Source organism: Orcinus orca, chromosome 9 (genome assembly GCF_937001465.1).
Source record: "Orcinus orca chromosome 9, mOrcOrc1.1, whole genome shotgun sequence".
NCBI classification, from domain to species: Eukaryota; Metazoa; Chordata; class Mammalia; order Artiodactyla; family Delphinidae; genus Orcinus; species Orcinus orca.
In genome coordinates, this window is record NC_064567.1 from 104,934,694 (window position 1) to 104,955,986 (window position 21,293).

Here is a 21,293-nt window from a genome sequence, read left to right on the forward strand (position 1 = left end):
AGAGTCATGAGGGGCCTGGTATCGCATGAGCCCGACTCTGGGGTCCTTGGAGCAACCACCCCGGACCCAGAGAATCTGGGCGCTCTGCACATACCTGAGTGAGGCCATTTAGTACAAATTAAAGAGAATAAGAAACTACAGAAGAGAAGTTACAGTACATGGTGTGTAACTCAGGCCTTTCCTAATCTGCTCCTGGAAACGAGTCCAAATCAACAAGAGAAGGAAAAACTGCCACTGCAATTCTGATACGTGTTTGGGAAGAGATGGCCAAGCATTTGAAAAAGCTGCTAAAAATAATCAAGCTCATATAGGAGTCACACAAAAAAGCAGAGATGAGAGGCGTCAGCAGCAAAACCCCACCCTCTGGAGGTCTAGAATGTGCCATAAAAACTATACTTAAGGAAGTAGCCACAGAAGTGACTCTCTCTGTTCCCGAAGGACTATCTCTCTGTTCCTGAATGTGTCACCCCCAAATTCGTGTGTTGAAACCCTAACCCCCCAAAGGGATGGTATCTGGAGGTGGGGCCTTTGGGGGATGATTAGGTTGTGATGAGGTGATGAGGATGGGGTCCCAGGATGATGCTGGCGTCCTCAGAAGCAGAGGAAGACAGACCAGAGCTGTCACTCTCTCCACCCTCTGAGGACACAGCAGGAAGTCTTCACACCTGAGAAAGGGCCCTCGTTATAAACCAAACCTACTAGCCCCTGGACCTCTGGAACAGTGAGAAATAAACGTCTGTTGTTTAAAAAAAATCACTACACTTCCTAAAGGCCAGGGGCACTCTGGGGGCACAGTACAGAGAACAGCAGGTGTTAAGTGGGTGTCCACTGCCTGTTAAACTGGGTGGTGTCAGGAGCCACTCCCACCCGGAGAGGGTCTCCAGGGAGACAGAGGAGAAGGGTTATGTGCAGAGTATGTGTATGTGCAGGAAGCACTCAGTCTTCGTGGCCGTGGGACAGAGTCTTTGAGCTCTGGGGGTATTCATGTCCCTGGTCCTCACCACTAGCTGGAACCCCTTGCAAACAACTGGCCAGGAAGACCCGAGTCATTCAAGATGAGTAACAACGGCAACAGAAATCTAGCACGACAGCCACATGAGAAATAAAAGTAGGCTGAGAGTCTCAGAATTATTAACAAATGAAGAACACATGCCAAAAAGATGGTGACGTGAAACAGGTGAAAATAGCCAACATCTCTGCCACCAGTTTAAAACTATTTACTAAGGCAATCCCCTATAAAAACACCATACCACAGGAGTGTTACGGTTCAGTGATGAGATGCTGAGGTGGCAGGAAGACACGGAATGTGAGCTGGAAGAGGCTGGGGAGAAACAGAAGGTGGAAGATAGCCGCCAGATGGATAGAGACAGGATGAGGGGCACAACAACGGCAAACGACGCTGCACACACCCAGTGAGAGCCATAAAACACACATGAGAACGCAGCTGAAGGGACAGAAAGAAAGAAGGAGCTTAATAGAATTAAGGGGATTTTGTTGATAAGAAACACAGGGGGGAAGTCATGCAACTGGATTCCCTTAAGAAGAAAAACCAAATACTGGAAGAGAATAAATTTGTAATGCTAGAACACACCAAGAGTTTCCATTAAAAAAAAAAAAAAAAAAAAAAGCTTAAGTCTTACTCATTGAAAGAACTCATCCTGTGCCTTGGAAAACTGTCCTAGAATGGTCAACAATTAAGTGTATCCTAGTAAATTATTGAATTTTCAAGTTATTAGCAATTTGTCAAAATTATCAAGTCAGATAAAAGAGTGAAAATATCAAGGTGGCCTCAGATTTCTTTATACTAACACTGAAAGCCAAAGATAATGGAGCTATTCCTACAAGATACTCAAGGAAAGACTGAGCCCAGGATTTCATGTCCAGCCAAGCTGTCTTTCAAATATAAATGCTGCAAAGAATTTTAAGTATGTAAGAACTCGGGTTAAATTGTCTCATGAGATCTTCTTAAGGAAATTACTAGAAGACAAACCAGCCCACAGAGGGGTGACTGGTAAATCACAGTGAAAGAATAATGGTAAGAAGTGGATTTACTTCCAGTAAAAATAAGACTAAAACAAAAATGAAAAATAAGATGACAAGACATATTGGAAATGTTTTGTTCCCTGAAATGTAAAAATGATACAACAAACAAAAATTGGAAGGTTGGGGAAATTCTTCAAAGAGGAAGAATGAGTTGGTAAATGCCAAAATCAAAGGCTATCTAACGCTGACAAATGTAGAATATAAGTATAGGCATCTTTAACGTACAAAGGAGGACACTGAGATAATAATGTTAACTAAAATTGCATGATAAAAAAGATGTGATGGAAGAAGAGAAATTACATTTTTTTTTTATTGGTCATGGTAAAAAAAAAAGAAAGAAAGGGTTGATATTATTTGTACAAAGTTATAACTATAAGGGAACCACTAGAACAACAGCAGAACATTCCTAAATAATGGTATAAGTATAGAAAAATATATTACATAACTAAGACCATATATACCTGAAATTCCATTTCATACTGTTAAACAGCTAACCTCCCCTGTGTATGAAGCTATGTGATGCACACAAGAGACACGCCTAAGACAAGACACTTCAGAAAAGTTTAAAATGCAAGGATGGGCAAAGGCGTGGCAAGCAAACTGTGAATCCAGAGAAAGAGAAGAAAGAGGGGAAAAAGCAGAGGTCATTAATTTAATTTTATACAAGGTAGAATTACGTCCACAAAGCATTAAGGAAGACCCAGAACACAATTACTCATGGCTCTGCACGAAGTGACTCAGCCCCAAGATTCGAAAGGCCAACACCAGAGGAAAAGCAAGGGGATGTCCCAGTAACAGGAGACTACAGGTTATCTACCTTAGCTCAGCACAGATGAAGTGGACACAAATAAGGACAGAGAATTCCTAAACAACAAAGTTAATGTGGATAAATTCTGTACTATAAAAATAGGAAATCCGAAATTTCTTTTCAAGGGCCCCATAAATCATTCACAAAAGTTGATTATATAATAGTTGACAGAGAAAAATGCCATAAATTCAAAAAGTGGAAATGATAAACACAGTATTTTCTGATGGCAATGTACAAATTAGGATTTATTAGCGGTATTTGGCAATTTAGGGTATGATGAAATTTTTGGATTTTGTCAATCTGATTTTTAAAATGCTGTCGCAGACTAGTTTTAATTTGAATTTTTCTTACTATAAGTAAGCTGAGTAACTTCACATGCTTAAAATTCCTGAGAATTTCCACTTGGGAATTAAAAGAAACTTAAACAGCTCTTGGGTCAAGAAGACAGCAGAAACCCATATTGCAAGTATCTAGAAAACAATGAACTTTTAGTCGTATATCAGATCCATGGGACATAGTTGAAATAATGATTGAAGAGAAAAGTCATCACCTTAGGTCACTACACACATTAAAGGAAAAATACACTAAAAATAATGTATCAAACATGGGTCTCAGGTATCAGAGAAACAGCATAACACATTGAAGGTATATAAAAGTAAGGAAGTAATAAAAATAAAGACAGAACAAGTAAGTTAGAAAAGACAAAAAAAGATAATTGATAAATAAAGTCCATGTGTGGTCCTTTGAAAAAAGTATCAGCAGAACAAGAAAATAATGAAACTAGGTGTGCGCCAAGTGAATTCTTAAAATGCAGAAGGAGGAAGCATGTTGAAGACAGACTAACCACAGAAGGAGGGGATGAGGGAGAGGGAGAGGAACACGAGTGCTCTGCTCGACCTCAAATCCTCCCCCGGACCTTAGGGAAGAGACTGGTGTCTGACGTGGACGCGTGTGCCCCTCCACCAACTTCCCAACCGGGCGGCGAGAGGTCCCGTGACTCCCATCCCTGGGGAATCCCACAGGGGAGGGTGACTGCGGTTCTCCAGGCTCATACGGTCCTGGTAACCCCTGGTCTGCAAGCTCCCAGAAGGCAAGGACGACACCTTTTTCACCACCAAGTATGACAGTCACGTGCATACATGACACATAGCAAATGCTCCATAAATGGCTTCAAATGAAAAAACAGCACAAAAACTTTCTCTCTCAGCAAGATGTCATGAGTTCAAGGTCACGGAAGGGAAAAATAGTCTCCAAACAAACAAACAAACAACAACTGATGCTTTAGAAGAGGGTAAGAAGTACGCCTTTTTTCTCTACTTTCTCAACTTTTGATAACCATTTGTTTACAAAACTAACAATGAAAGGAGAAACATATTAAATCCAGGATGTCTAAGTGACCTCAGAGATAGGACTGTCTGTCACCGCCCTATTATCAGGTCAGCATGGATCAGACAAATGTGCTCCAGATTCTTCCGTGTATTTATCCCTACTCTGGAACCCAAACAAAAGCCCGTCAATAAACTTGGAAATTAGGAAATCCAACGTTCTCATTTGTTTAAACCTTTTTAAAAGGTTACTCTGAGCTTCATAAACATTTCGTTGTCTCCACGTCTTTTTCTGAAGGTGGCAAATCCCTGACTTGCATTTTAATAACTCTTATTAACAGTGTTCTTCAGTGGCTTGTCTCTATTAGCAACATCAGACAGAAAAGGATGAGCCTGTTGGATCAAAATCCCATATACAGGGACAGCCACGTGGAGAAATCAGCTTTTTTTTTTAACATCTTTATTGGAGTATAATTGCTTTACAATGGAGTGTTAGTTTCTGCTTTATAACAAAGTGAATCAGTCATACATATACATATGTTCCCATATCTCCTCCCTCTTGCGTCTCCCTCCCTCCCACCCTCCCTCTCCCACCCCTCTAGGTGGTCACAAAGCACCGAGCTGATCTCCCTGTGCTATGCGGCTGCTTCCCACTAGCTATCTGTTTTACGTTTGGTAGTGTATATATGTCCATGCCACTCTCTCACTTTGTCGCAGCTTACCCTTCCCCCTCCCCATGTACTCAAGTCCATTCTCTACATCTGTGTCTTTATTCCTGTCCTGCCCCTAGGTTCCTCAGACCCATTTTACCCAGCAATCCCACTACTGGGCATATACCCTGAGAAAACCATAATTCAAAAAGAGTCATGTACCACAATGTTCATTGCAGCTCTATTTACAATAGCCAGGACATGGAAGCAACCTAAGTGTCCACTGACAGATGAATGAATAAAGAAGATGTGGCACATATATACAATGGAATGTTATTCAGCCATAAAAAGAAAGGAAATTGAGTTATTTGTAGTGAGGTGGATGGACCTAGAGTCTGTCATACAGAGTGAATAAGTCAGAAAGAGAAAGACAAATACCATATGGTAACACATATATATGGAATCTAAGAAAACAAAATGGCTCAGCTTTTGTTTCTGTCTCTTGAGATGCATGACTCTGGTGCCAGTGCAGGGTGGTGGCCAACCCCCAGCCCCTCCCCATGTCACCCCGGCTCTGCCTCCTGCCCTTCTCCCTCCATCCACCCCCCACCCCCAGGACCCTGATCCCGGGCCTAGGACAATGCGGGCGGGGGGTACTGCTGAGAAGGACCGAAGCTTTCCCCCCACCCCGAACCTTGGGCCAGCGGGCTGATGCAGGTCCTTCCTGGCACGGGAAGGGGTGAATCAGGGACCCTCAGGCTCACGTCTGGGCTGTGTCCTCCCACCAGCCTGTGCCGGAGTCACGCACAGAAGGGTGCAGCTCCCCAGCACCCTGTCATCCTCCTCTTGCCCAGTCCTGCTTGCTGACCCGTTGGGGAAAGTCAGGGAGGAGGGGGCTCGTGAATGCACCCCTCTCTGAACACAGCACCGCCCGGAACATTGCCTGGGTCTCGGCTCCGAAGCATCTTACACGGAAGGACGTCCCAAGGGTGAGCGCTGCCCCGAGTCCCTTCGACTGAGCTTCCCCTCACTCTCACCCTGAGAGTGTCGGAGCTGCAGTCACCCGCTGAATCACCCAAGTCAACTCGTGAGTGTTCTCGGATGACCCGACCTACGAGGTCACCCACCCCAGGCCTCTGGGAATCCCTCCATCCCTGCATGTGGGTGGCACAGGCCCAAACTGTAAGGATTTGGGCTGAAGAGGAAATAAGCTTCCTCTGATTCCCTGATTCAGATGGGAGGAATCCCCCGTGAATATTATTCGTCAAATTTATTCTCAAGGGTGTCTGAAGCTACAGATGCCTGGTGTCAAATCTAACTGACCACATTATCTCCACAATTGTTCTTCTATCTGGATGGCTCAGCCTTAGGAAATTAAAAAGGAGAATGGATCGTCTCCAAATGCTCTTTGGTGGAATGGCTATACAAAAGCTCCAGGATTTTTCTCCACCTGGTTTCCAAACGCAGGGCCTCTCCCACTGTCGGGGGCCCTCAGGAGCTCGGTCCCACCGGGTACTCACAGGTGGCTGGTGTGACACGGGTACGGGATGGCCTGCACCTGCATGGCCGGGTTCAGGGCCTCCTGCCCCATCTGTCTGCACTGAGATGATAGCTCTTTCGATCATGTCTTGCAACGGGACAAAGATGTAGTTATACTTGAACCCATCGGCTGGGAGGCTCTGAGGGTGGAACTTCCAGAAAGGGTTTTTCACCAGATCCGTCCTCAAGCTGTACAAAATGCTGGTCCGGATGCTGTACGTAACCTGGGGTGGCAGCTGGAGAGATTCTGAGCTGAGGTTCTTACCTGCTGAGGAACTGTTAAAAATGATACCTAAGGTCAGAAAAGGACAAACAAGGGGTCAGCACAACCTAGGAGCGGCTCACACCACATCAGCATGGGTCTGACCGGACGCCCCAGGACACTCAGCTCAGCGCCCCCGTTGAGAAAGGGGCCGCACCCCAGGGAAGGGAGGCTAATTTTCTGTGTGACACAAGCCCTCGGTGCTGAGGTAGCACTAAGGCCTCCCAATTCCCAACTCCCTCCTAAAATTAAAAATACTCTTTTTTATTTTAACAAAAACACACAGTGGTGTCATTAATACAAAGAAATTACTCGTTTTGCATTTTTGCAGGACTTGAAAAATTACATGAGGCTGCACAAATAATAGAGTTTCCTTGTCTGTGATTACAGATGTCCCTAAGAACCAATGTCTTTGGATTCTGTGTTCTGCCACAGGAATTCTTCGCATTTCATATACAAAGCTGCTTGTGGGCTGAATTCTGCCCTCCCCAAATTCCTAAGTTGAAGTCCTCACCCCTAGCACTTCACCATGTGACCTTATTGGGAGACTGAGTCTTTACAGAGGTGACCAACTGAAAATGAGGTCACGGGATGTGCTCTAATCCAGCATGACTGGTGTACTTACAAGACGGGGAAGTGCCGACACAGACACGCACAGAGGGAAGATGAGGGAGCAGACAGCCATCCATACGTCGAGGACAGAGGCCTCGGGGAGAGCCAGGCCTGCCCACACCTGGACTCCAGAATTATGAGAAAAGAAATTTACGCTGTTTAAGCCACCTAGGCTGCAATTCTTTGTCACAGCAGCCTTAGCAAACTAATACAAAGCCAAATAAAAACAATTCACTGTTTATTCAAAAGGAATACGAGAATACATCATATTTATGTTGAATAAGTGAACAACTGATCGAAAGACTTGAACTGGCCACTGTCTCTTCTCCCCTGACCCTAGGACATCCAGATACACCTGATAAAAATAAAAGGGATGGAAGAAATCAGAGTACAGCTTTAATCAAGAAAAATATAACCTATCACGTGAGATTTAACTATAAACTGGTAAACATGGATGCAGGGAATAGCACTGGGCCTCGGATGACGTATGAGGCCCATCTTTTCACCAACTCAAGGGGACCAGTTCTGCTTTGTTCGTTTTACCCAGAAAGCACTGTTTTCTGTCGGTGATAAGACATGTTTGGGGAGAAATATGCAAATATTGCCTTTATGAGCATGTGTGTTCACTGAATACTTACTGGCCAAGAAGCTGTTCTTCCGCATGAGGGTCTGTGAGGTCGCCTCCAGGGAGGTGGCGGAGGTCAGACCCTGGAAGAGGGTCAGTAGGACACAGAAGGTCAGGTTGGCCAGGATGCGGCCCAGGGAGCGGAGGCGTCCAGCGCCCAGGTGGTTCAGCATCTGGCCCAGCTTCCCTCCTGAGGACATGGAAACGAGGACGTGGCAACTTTTCTCTGGGCACAGCGCATATCCTTCCCAAGGCAGGGACTTTGCAAATAAATTCCTTCATGAGAAAATTTATTCAGAAGAGTCAAATTCCGTTCCATGCAAAATTTGCTACTTATTTGCTGAGTGCAAACTCCACCTTTCCTATATGGTCCCTGTAATGCTGATACTTACATGTAAATGGAAAGAAAACAGTTAAATCATAGAGGGTGAGGTTGCAGACCACAGCTAAGTCAACAGCGGGAGCCAGAAAGAATAAGCAGCAGAGGGAAGGACGTGTGAGAGACACGGCTGGAGTAACCCAGCTCCAAGCAGAGAGGGTGGCCCTGTCCCCCTAAGTACCTGCCCACTGGGCAGTGGTGGCAGCAAAGGGGACAAGATCCAGCTTTGTCCCCATAGCAGCTCTCCTATGATTCCATGTTTACCCTGGAAAGTTATCTTATCCATCAAAGTTTGTTTCTTCATTTGCAGTGTGAAGAAAGCAGAATCCCCTGCGGGATTGTCGTAAGGATTAAGCCAAGTACCTCGTGTGTGTAAGTGCTTACTGAGGGCATCCTGTTGTCATGGTTACAGCTGCTGAAGAGGAGAGCTAGGCGCCAGCCAGTTATCCTAATTTAATTCCTCCCGATGAAACTAAGCTCAACAACTAGAAAATAGGAGACCAAAAAGTGCGTTCCACACTCTGAGGGGCTCTGAGTGTTTGGGATTTTTGTTTTCTTGTTTTTGATAGAGAATTGGAAAGTGTTCAATTTTACAGGATGGGGCAAACCGGGAGCATTTCTATACTGCTGATCATTTGTCGTTTGAATGTGTGCTCTACAGGCTCACCCAGTAAGTTTGCTGACGACTTCACTGCGTTAATTCCAGAGGCTTCATGGAATAAGGAGTGACCTGGTCTCCGCAGAGTGTGGCTTTAATTGTGTTCCAGGGACAGAACCAAAGCTGCTTAAAAAAGGCTTTGCATAGTTGAATCGTTCATATAATTGAATGACTGTATCCGTGTGTGTGTATGTGTGTGTGCATGTGCATGTGTGCGTACATGTGTAATGTCAGGAATTAGAAAAGCAGCTCCACACAAAACTTCCGTGGGCTTTAGCACCCCTTGCAGAGGTCCTTGCCCGAGAAGAAGGCAGCAGCAGCTGTTTGGTAAGAGCTCTCGCTCAGTGGAGTGAATGTAACACAAGTAGTTGCTCAAGTCTCCACCACATGTCCTCTGACTCTGGACTCCTCAGTGCCCTCCCCGACCCGACGGGGGCGCTGGAGGGGGCACCTCCACAGGAAAGGGTAGAAAACAGGACAGGGACACAAAGGCCCATCGTGAGAGGACTAGACCAGGACGCTTCTCTCTCCTGTGTCCCCATCAAACGTAAGAGGTAGTTAAAGACGGGCCAAGAGGAAACACACAGGTCTGTGGAGCAGAAGGTGTGGGAAGGCCCCAGCTGGCAAGGGCAGCAAGAGGCTCACACATGCACGGGGTAAAAGACTCTGCAAGGATTTCAGCCGAGCTCTGGCCACGAGAAGCTGTGCATTGTCCCCATTTGACATCTACAGCTGACGACCTGAGACACGCTGGCGCTAGCCATGGCCAGCTAGGGGGTTTGAGATCCCCTGTTTCTAGCCCTAAAGATGATGTCCAACAATTGCCTCCCTCCTATTGCTTTCGTCTCTTCTAAATGAGGGACGGCTTCCCGACATTTGGGGCCAGAGCTATATGTTAGGGGAGGCTGTCCTGTACATCACAGGGTGCTTAGGAACATTCCTGGTTGGGAGCATCTCACCAGCTGCGACAACAAGAAATGGCTCCAGACCTTGCCAAATGCCCCAGGGGACAAACTCCCCCTCAGCTGAGAACCACTGATGGAAACAGAGTCCCGGTAAGCTCCCTGCACATGAAAAACATCCTATCAGGCTTCAGTGCCTCATTCTTAACCTCAACAGACAGTTAAGGAAACTCTCCAACATGAAAGAGAGAACTCAAAATAAATGAATAGAGCTAGACCTTCAAGAAGACAGAGGAATAAGATGTGGAGATCACCTTCCTCCCCAGAAACATATCAAAACTACATCTACACGTGGAACAACTCCTACAGAACACCTACTGGATGCTGGCAGAAGGCCTCAGACCTCCCACAAGGCAAGAAACTCCCCACGTACCTGGGTAGGGCAAAAGAAAAAAGAAAAAACAGAGACAAAAGAATAGGGATGGAACCTGCACCAGTGGGGGGGAGCTGTGAAGGAGGAAAGGTTTCCACACACTAGGAAGGCCCTTCACGGCAGAGACTGCAGGTGGCAGAGGGGGGGAGCTTCGGAGCCACGGAGGAGAACACAGCAACAGGGGTGCAGAGGGCAAAGCGGGGAGGTGCCCGCACAGAGGATCAGTGCCGACCAGCATTCACAAGCCCGAGAGGCTTGTCTGCTCACCTGCCAGGATGGGCGGGCGTGGGAGCTGAGGATCAGGGTTCGGAGGTCAGATCCCAGGGACAGGACTGGGGTTGGCTGTGTGAACACAGCCTGAATGGGGCCAGTGCACCACAGTTAGCCAGGAGGGATTCTGGGGAAAAGTCTGGAACTGCCTAAGAGGCAACAGACCATTGTTTTGGGGTACACGAGGAGAGGGGATTCGGAGCACCGCCTAAACAAGCTCCAGAGACGGGCGCGAGCTGCAGCTATCAGTGCAGAACCCACAGACGGGCATGAGACGCTAAGGCTGCTGCTGCAGCCACCAAGAAGCCTGTGCAGCCCGCCACTGCCAGGGCCCCGTGATCCAGGGACAACTTCCCCGGGAGAACACACGGCGCACCTCAGGCTGGTGCAACGTCACGCCGGCCTCTGCTGCTGCAGGCTCACCCCGCATCCATACCCCTCCCTCCGCCCGGCCTGAGTGAGCCAGAGCTCCCAAAGCAGCTGCTCCTTTAACCCCGTTCTGTCTGAGTGAAGAACAGAGGCCCTCAGGTGACCTACATGCAGAGGTGGGACCAAATCCAAAGCTGAACCACAGGAGCTTTGCAAACAAAGAAGAGGGAAGTTTCTCCCCGCAGCCTCAGGAGCAGTGGATTAAATCCCCACAATCAACTTGATGTACCCTGCATCTGTGGAATAGCTGAATAGACAATGAATCAACCCAAAATTGAGGCGGTGGACTTTGGGAGCAACTGTGGACTTGGGATTTGCTGTCTGCGACTGACTGGTTTCTGGCCTCATGTTTACCTTAGTTTAATATTTAGAGCTTATTATCATTGGTGGATTTGTTTACTGATTTGGTTATTCTCTTCTGTTTTTTCTTATATATAGATACATATTTTTTTCCTTTTTCTCTTTTTGTGAGTGTGTATGTGTATGCTTCTTTGTGTAATTTTGTCTGCATAGCTTTGCTTTTACCATTTGTCCTAGGGTTCTCTTTGTTTTCTTTTGTTTTTTTTTTTTGTTTTTTTATAGTATAGTTTTTAGTGCTTGTTATCATTGGTGGATTTGTTTTTTGGTTTGGTTGCTCTCTTCTTTCTTTCTTTCTATTTTTTTCTCTCTTTTCTTCTGAGCCATGTGGCTGACAGGATCTTGGTGTTCCGGCTGGGTGTCAGGCCTAAGCCTCTGAGATGGGAGAGCCGAGTTCAGATCATTGGTGCACCAGAGACCTCCCGGCTCCACGTAATATCAAACAGCAAAAGTTCTCCCAGAGATTTCCATCTCAATGCTAAGACGCAGCTCCACTCAACGACCAGCAAACTACAGTGCTGGACACTCTATGCCAAACAACTAGCATGACAGAAAAACAACCCCACCCATTAGCAGAGAGGATGCCTAAAATCATAATAAGGTCATGGACACCCCAAAACACACCACCTGATGTGGTCCTCCCACCAGAAAGACAAGATCCAGCCTCATCCACCAGAAGACAGACACCAGTACCCTCCACCAGGAAGCCTACACAACCCACTGAACCAACCTTAGCCACTGGGGACAGACACCAAAAACAACGGGAACTACGAACCTGCAGCCTGCAAAAAGGAGACCCCAAACACAGTAAGATAAGCAAAATGAAAAGACCAGAGAAACACACGGCAGATGAAAGAGCAAGATAAAAACCCACCAGACCAAACAAATGAAGAGGAAATAGGCAGTCTACCTGAAAACGAATTCAGAATAATGATAGTAAAGATATCCAAAATCTTGGAAACAGAATGGAGAAAATAACAAGAAACGTTTAACAAGGTCCTAGAAGAACTAAACAGTGAACAAACAAGGATGAACAACACAATAAATGAAATCAAAAATTCTCTACAAGGAATCAATAGCAGAATAACTGAGGCAGAAGAACGGTGAAGTGACCTGAAAGATAAAATAGTGGAAATAACTACCACAGAGCAGAATAAAGAAAAAAGAATGAAAATAATTGAGGACAGTCTCAGAGACCTCTGGGACAACATTAAATTCACCAACATTTGAATTATAGGGGTGCCAGAAGAAGAAAAGGAATAAAAAAGGGACTGAGAAAATATTTGAAGAGATTATAGTTGAAAACTCTCATAATATGAGAAAGGAAATAATCAAGTCCAGGAAGTGCAGAGACTCTCATACAGGGTAAATCCAAGGAGAAACATGCCAAGACACATATTAATTAAACTATCAAAAATTAAATACAAAGAAAAAGTATTAAAAGCAGCAAGGAAAAAGCAACAAATAACATACAAGGGAATCCCCATAATGTTAGCAGCTGATATTTCAGCAAAAACTCTACAAGCCAGAAAGGAGTGGCAAGACATAATTAAAGTGATGAAAGGGAAAAACCTACAACCAAGATTATTCTACCCAGCAAGGATCTCATTCACATTCAACAGAGAAATTAAATAAAACCTTTACAGACAAGTAAAAGTTAAGAGAATTCAGCACCACCAAACCAGCTTTACAACAAATGCTAAAGGAACTTCTTTAGGCAGGAAACACAATAGGAGGAAAAGACCTACGATAACAAACCCAAAACAATTAAAAAATGGTAATAGGAACATACATATCAATAACTACCTTAAATGTAAATGGATTAAATGCTCTAACCAAAAGACATAGACTGGCTGAAGGGATACAAAAACAAGACCTGTACATATGTTGTCTAAAAGAGACTCACTTCAGACCTAGGGACACATACAGACTTGAGATAGAGGGGATGGAAAAAGATATTTCATGCAAATGGAAATCAAAAGAAAGCTGGAGTAGCAATTCTCATCTCAGACAAAATAGACTTTAAAATAAAGACTATTACAAAAGACAAAGAGGACACTACATTATGATCAAGGGATCAATCCAAGATGATATAACAATGGTAAATATTTATGTACCCAACGTAAGGGTTGCACCTCAATACATAAGGCAAATGCTAACAGGCATAAAAGGGGAAATCAACAGTAACACATTCTTAGTAGGGGACTTTAACACCCCACTTTCACCAATGGGCAGATCATCCAAAATGCAAATAAATAAGGAAACACAAGCTTTAAATGATACATTAAACAAGATGGACTTAATTGATATTTATAGGACATTCCATTCAAAAACAACAGAATACACTTTCTTCTCAAGTGCTCAAGGAACATTTTCCAGGATAGATCATATATTGGGTCACAAATCAAGCCTTGGTAAATTTAAGAAAATTGAAATCATATCAAGTATATTTTCCAACCACAGTGTTATGAGACTAGACATCAATTACAGGAAAAAAATCTGTGAAACAAACAAGCACATGGAGGCCACACAATACACTACTGAATAGCCAAGAGATGACTGAAGAAATCAGAGAGGAATCAAAAAATATCTAGAAACAAATGACAATGAAAACATGGCAACCCAAAACCTATGGGATGCAGCAAAAGCAGTTCTAAGAGGGAAGTTTATAGCAATACAATCCTACCTCAAGAAACAAGAAAAATCTCAAATAAACAACCTAACCTTACACTTAACGCAATTAGAGAAAGAAGAACAAAAAAAACCCAAAAGTTAGCAGAAGGAAAGAAATCATAAGATCAGACCAGAAATAATTGATAATTGATATTTATAGGACATTTATATTGATGTTTAATGTATCATTTAAATAAATGAAGGAAACAATAGCAAAGATCAATAAAACTAAAAGCTGGTTCTTTGAGATGATAAAAAAAAATTGATAAACCACTAGCCAGACTCATCAAGAAAAAAAAGGGAGAAGACTCAAATCAGTAGAATTAGAAATGAAAAAGGAGAAGGAACCACTGACACTGCAGAAATACAAAAGATCATGAGAGATTACTACAAGCAACTATATGCCCAAAAAATGGACAACCTGGAAGAAATGGACAAATTCTTAGAAAAGCACAGCCTTCCGAGACTGATCCAGGAAGAAATAGAAAATATACACAGACTAATCACAAGCACTAAAGTTGAAACTGTGATTAAAAATTTTCCAACAAACAAAATCCCAGGACCAGATGGCTTCACAGGTGAATTCTATCAAACATTTAGAGAAGAGCCAACACCTATCCTTCTCAAACTCTTCCAAAATATAGCAGAGGGAGGAACACTCCCCAATTCATTCTACAAGGCCACCATCACCCTGATACTAAAAACAGATGAAGATAGCACAAAAAACGAAAACTACAGGCCAATATCACTGATGAACATGGATGCAAAAGTCCTCAACAAAATACTAGCAAACAGAATCCAACAGCACATTAAAAGGAACGTACAACATGATCAAGTGGGGTTTATCCAAGGAATGTAAAGGTTCTTCAATATATGCAAATCAATCAATGTGATAAAGCATATTAAAAAACTGAAGGAGAAAAAGCATATGATCATCTAAATAGATGCAGAAAAAGCTTTCAACAGAATTCAACCCCCATTTATGATAAAAACCCTCCAGAAAGTAGGCATAGAGGGAACTTTTCTCAACATAATAAAGGCCATATATGACAAGCCCACAGCCAACATTGTCCTCAATGGTGAAAAACTGAAACCATTTCCACTACAGATCAGGAACAAGACAAGTTTGCCCACTCTCACCACTATTATTCAACATAGTTTTGGACGTTTTAGCCAACACAATCAGAGAAGAAACAGAAATAAAAGGAATCCAAATCAGAAAATAAGTACAACTGTCACTGTTTGCAAATGACATGATACTATACATAGAGAATCCCAAAGATGCTACCAGAAAACTACTAGAGCTAATCAATGAATTTGGTAAAGTAGCGGATACAAAATTAATGCAAAGAAATCTCTGGCATTTCTATACACTACTGATGAAAAATCTGAAAGTGAAATTAAGAAAACACTCCCATTTACCACTGCAACAAAAATAATAAAATACCTAGGAATAAACCTACCTAAGGAGACAAAAGACCTGTGTGCAGAAAACTATGACACTGATGAAAGAAATTAAAGATGATACAAACAGATGGAGAGATTTACCATGTTCTTGGATTGGAAGAATCAACATTGTGAAAATGACTATACTACCCATAACAATCTACAGATTCAATGCAATACCTATAAAACTACCACTGGCATTTTTCACAGAACTAGAACAGAAAATTTCACAATGTGTATGAACACACAAAAGACCCCGAATAGCCAAAGCAATCTTGAGAAAGAAAAACGGAGCTGGAGGAATCAGGCTCCCGGACTTCAGACTATACTACGAACCTACAGTAATCAAGACAGTATGGTACTGGCACAAAAACAGAAATATAGATCAATGGAACAGGATAGAAAGCCCAGAGATAAATCCACGAACATTTGGTCACCTTATCTTTGATAAAGGAGGCAAGAATATACAGTGGAGAAAAGACAGACTCTTCAGTAAGTGGTGCTGGGAAAACTGGAAAGCTACAAGTAAAAGAATGTAATTAGAACACTCCCTAACACCATACACAAAAATAAACTCAAAATGGATTAAAGACCTAAATGTAAGGCCAGACACTATCAAAATCTTAGAGGAAAACATAGGCAGAACACTCTATGACATAAATCACAGCAAGATCTTTTTGGACCCACCTACTAGAGAAATGGAAATAAAAACAAAAATAAACAAATGGGGCCTAATGTAACTTAAAGGAAACCATAAACAAGACAAAAAGACAACTCTCAGAATGGGAGAAAATATTTGCAAATGAAGCAACTGACAAAGGATTAATCTCCAAATTTACAAATAACTCATGCAGCTCAGTATCAAAAAACAAATAACCCAATCAAAACATGGGCAGAAGACCTAAACAGACATTTCTCCAAAGAAGGTATACAGATTGCCGACAAACACATGAAAGGATGCTCAACATTACTCATCATTAGAGAAATCAAATCAAAACTACAGTGAGGTATCACCTCACACCAGTCAGAATGCCTATCATCTTAAAATCTACAAACAATTAATGCTGGAGAGGGTGTGGAGAAAAGGGAACCCTCTTGCACTGTTGGTGGGAATGTAAATTGATACAGCCACTATGGAGAACAGTATGGAGGTTCCTTAAAAAGCTAAAAATAGAACTACCATATGACCCAGCAATCCCACTCCTGGGCATATACCCTGAGAAAACCATAATTCAAAAAGGGTCATGTACCCCAGTGTTCATAATTCAAAAAGAGTCATGAACCCCAGTGTACATGACTAGCCAGGACATGGAATAGCCAGGACATGGAAGCAACCTAAGTGTCCATCGACAGATGAATGGATAAAGAAGATATGGCACATATATACAATGGAATATTACTCAGCCATAAAAAGAAATGAAATTGAGTTATTTGTAGTGAGGCAGATGGACCTAGAGTCTGTCATACAGAGTGAAGTAAGTTAGAAAGAGAAAAACAAATACCATATGCTAACACATATATACGGAATTTTTAAAAAATGGTTCTGAAGAACCTAGGCGCAGGACAGGAATAAAGACGAAGACGTAGAGAATGGACTTGAGGACACGGGGAGGGGGATGGGTAAGCTGGGGCGAGGTGAAAGAGTAGCATTGACATATATACACTACCAAATGTAAGATAGACAGCTAGTGGGAAGCAGCCGCATAGCACAGGGAGATCAGCTCGGTGCTTTGTGACCACCTAGAGGCATGGGATACGGAGGGTGGGAGGGAGACGCAAGAGGGAGGGGATATGAGGATATATGTATATGTATAGCTGATTCACTTTGTTATAAAGCAGAAACTAACACTCCATTGTAAAGCAATTATACTCCAATAAAGATGTTAAAAAATAAAAATAAAAAACAAAAAACAAAAACAATGATCAAAAATTGAACCTAAAGGTAGAGATGACATTTTTTTAATACAGGTGAGAAATTCAAGGAAATGACAGGAAAATACCTGATACGTGAAAGAAGACTATCTGCAGACTTAAAAGATCCGTTATTAAAGTCAGAATGATGGACAACTTGCTGAAGACAAACAACCAGAAAATTATGGATGATTTCTTTAAATCTGTGTGAAAGCTTCCAACAGCTACCAAGGCTACAAGGACTTGACGGTCTGAGGCGCTCAGGAGAGGGCACAGGAGTCTGGTACGTGGGATCCTAAGGATGGAGAACCTGAGCCTACTGGGTCCTGCGCGGCCTGAGTTCAGGGACTCGGGTGTGAGGGTCTAGGAAACACCCCAGTTTTACCTGAGACCCCTCCTCACCCTGACAGGACTACAGCAGCAGAGGAAAAACTCCCAGTAAGACTGAACCTCCATCAATCAACTCAGCCTCTGATCAGATTCAAGGACGTGGTCCCAGCCTAGCTCTCTGCAGGGAGCAGAAAAACAGCATCAAGAGGAAAACAGCACCATCAAGGAAGAAAAATTTATTTCTACAATTTTCATACACAACGTCTGGTAGTCAATGAAAATATGATTAGTATTTCTGAATTATTAAATATGATTAATATTGCAGTTAAAAATATGCACATCAGAAATCTTTGAACACAATTACTGAAAGTTAGATGAAAATAGGGAGAATTTCAGCAGAGAACTGAAAACTATTTTTTAAAAGAATCGAATTATAAGCTTAGACTGGGAAATGCGATAACTGAAATGAAAAACTGTCAGCTGAGGAGATAATTAGTGGATTTTTTAACAGGTAAGAAAAAAATATGTCAAACTGAAGCACAGAGAGAAAGAAAAGATGGGAAAACAAGAGAATAGGATATAACCAGCATATGGACATGGAAATTTTTTCGTGTTTAATTGGAGTTTCAGAGGAGAACGGAGAGAACTGATCAGAAGTAATATTTTAAGAGATAATGACCAAGTCTTTCCCAAAATGTAAGATATCAAGACACTGATTCAAGAAGTGCTGGAAAACCAAAGCAGGAAACTCGTGATGGAAAACACACCTCAGTAAGTCAGAGTGACATGCTGTGGGGAGAAAAAAGAAAACATTTAAATACAGACAGAAGAAAATATAAATATCTCACGTTCTCAGTAGAAAATAAAATACAGCCTCAAAACAACTAAAGCCTCAGCTGACAGAATTAAATAGAAATAGACAAATCCACAATCAAAATAGGAAATAAAAACACACACTTCTAATAACTGATAGAACAGGCACACAAAAATCAGCAAGGATACAGAGGAGATGCACCCTCCAACCTAGAACCGCTACACGCAGGATGCAAAGCTGACCATGTGGGACGTTAACAAATTTCAAACAAATGAGATCATACTGACTGTACATTCTCTGACCACTGCGACCTAAAGCTAGAAGTCAGTAACACAAAGATAAATGGAAAATCCCAAATATTTCTAAATTAAGCTATAAACTTTCAAATAATTAGAGAATCAAAAGAATTACACTTCACTGAATGATAATGAAAACAGAACATGACAACCTGTGAGATGCAGTTAAGGCAATGCTCAGAGGGAAAAGAAGGGCCATGAATACATACAAGTATAAATTTAAATACATGAGAAAGAAGAAAAGGTAGAAATCAATCATCTAAGTATCTATCTCAAGAACTTACCAAAAAAAGAGCAGGGGGAGGTGACAAACCAAAGAAAGTAAAAGGCAAGAACCAATAAAGAAAAAAGCAGAAATCAATGAAATAGAAAGCAAACATAAAAAAGAAACAACAAAGCCAAATATTCATTTTTTTGAAAAGACTAATAAAATTGATAATTCTCTGACCAAAAAAGGGGAGAGACAGAAAACACAAATTAAAGTTATCAAGAATGAAATACGGAATGTTTTTCACATATCCTTCAGATATAAAAGTGAATTTACTGAGTAAAATTACTCAGGAAATTTTCCTCTCACGCACCCTTTTCCATAATTCTGAATATGAAGCAAGAAAACATGGTAATAAAGAAAAATGGGAGGATGGAGAAGGTAGGAAACGTAGCCTCCAGTGTGGGAGAAGAGACAGACACAGAGGTAGGCCGGCCCAGTGGGAGGGGAGGTGGGGGCCTGGCTGGGTGTCTGCATGAACAAAAGGACCCCAAGTCAAGCGGACATGTTGGCAAACTGGGGGTAGGGGTGGGCGAATGGACAGCAAATGTTACACCTGAGAACAAGGTAATACGAACCTCTGGGGAAGGGGAACCCTGGGAAAAGGAAATTTCATTCTATGTACCACGTGGCTCTGCATTGGGCAACATGTATCCAGTCCCAACGCTTCACGACGTAACTAAAATGGACACATAACCTTCATGAGGCAGGGAAAATGACCTGGAGAAATCAATGATTATTCCTAAAATGAATAGATCGAGAAACACTAGTGTAAGCACAGTTTTCAAAGATGTAGCAACCAATCCAGAAGAAACAGTTACACAAGTTTAAAGCAGTTCACGCTAGGGACCCTCAGTAACAGAGCCAATTTCTATGAACAGGTTCCAAAATGATATGGACAGTATGACCATTTTTACAAAAATACATGCACCTAAGTTCATGTAAGCCATATAATTACTTCTGAAAAATTACTCCAAGGCTTCTACAATGACTGTCTCTGAGGACGAGATTATGGGTAGATTGCTTTTCTGGTTTATTTGTATTTTCTATCACTTCCACAACAGACAATTACTTCTGTAATAAGCAAAAAGTTATTTTTTAAAGTTAAATAATAAAGAAAAACAAAAGCATGATTGGGTAAACATTCCCAGGAACCGCATTAACGTACCTTCAAGTAGTCATCCTGCCCCAGTCTCCAGCGACTAGGAATAGGCAATTTCAGAAGGATGCCCAGAGTAAGGTGAGTTAACTCTTTAACCAGGGAGTTACGAAAGGAGACGTGCATCTAGAGGGTGCCCAAGCCCCCGGCACACCTGCGCCATGGACTGGCCTGTGTTCACACCTGGCCTGCTCCCAGAGGGCTGTGCAGAGTCAGATGGAAGATGACCATCATTCTCCACCTCAACAAGAGGGGCTTCACCTTGGGTGGGGCAGTGAGAAGGGAGGAATCACACCTCACAGGTCTCAAAATTCCATCTGAATCCCACACTCTGGGTCCAAACACATTTGTAGGAAAAGCTCAGTGTCTGAATTTCTGTTACTGTTTTTCCCGCGAACTTTATAATAGAAGTTTACATGAGGGAAAACCTGTTCAGAGGTGGTGTGCGTTCTCAGCGAGGAGCTGGAGGATCCCTGGGCCCTCTGGCCCCGAGGTGACATGCCAGCGGGGCTGCAGGTGCAGACTAATAAGAGCCTCTGCGGCGGGACAGGAAACCTCTGGTCCTCACCCCACAGCTCAGGATGCAGCCGCTGCTGTAATGAGCTTTCCAGAACTACTGCGTTTGTAAGTGTGCTTTAACTATGTGAAAACACCATTCAAGGCAGTAACATTTATTTATTTACTTATTTATTTATTTTTGTGGTACGCGGGCCTCTTACCACTGCGGCCTCTCCCGTTGCAGAGCACAGGTTCCGTATGCGCAGGCCCAGCGGCCATGGCTCACGGGCTCAGCCGCTCTGAGGCATGTGGGATCCTCCCAGACCGGGGCACACACCTGCGTCCCCTGCATCGGCAGGCGGACTTTCAACCACTGCACCACCAGGGAAGCCCAGTAACATTTATTTTAAAATACTATTAAACTTTCTAAAGTAGTAAATTCACCAGAAAATTTTTTTTTCATAAAGGGAAGTATTGTGCCTAATATATCACCTTGCCCTCCACTAACCCTCGTGCTCCAAGCAGACGCCAGCCCTCGCCCTGGGTGCGGGCACAGTGGCAGGTGCCGGGGGCCTCAGATGGCCTGACACCCTTCCTTCCCTCCCG

At 43.0% G+C, this 21,293-nt stretch overlaps 1 protein-coding gene across 1 annotated transcript in view; it reads right to left on the reverse strand.

Annotated features, from left to right (window-relative positions):
• ABCA13 (ATP binding cassette subfamily A member 13) overlaps positions 1-21,293 on the reverse strand; it is a 301,396-nt gene that overhangs the window by 180,322 nt on the left and 99,781 nt on the right. Inside the window, 3 exon segments of the mRNA XM_049714700.1 lie at positions 6,347-6,414; positions 6,416-6,657; positions 7,878-8,054. Of these exon segments, the coding sequence (XP_049570657.1) occupies positions 6,347-6,414; positions 6,416-6,657; positions 7,878-8,054 (487 nt within the window).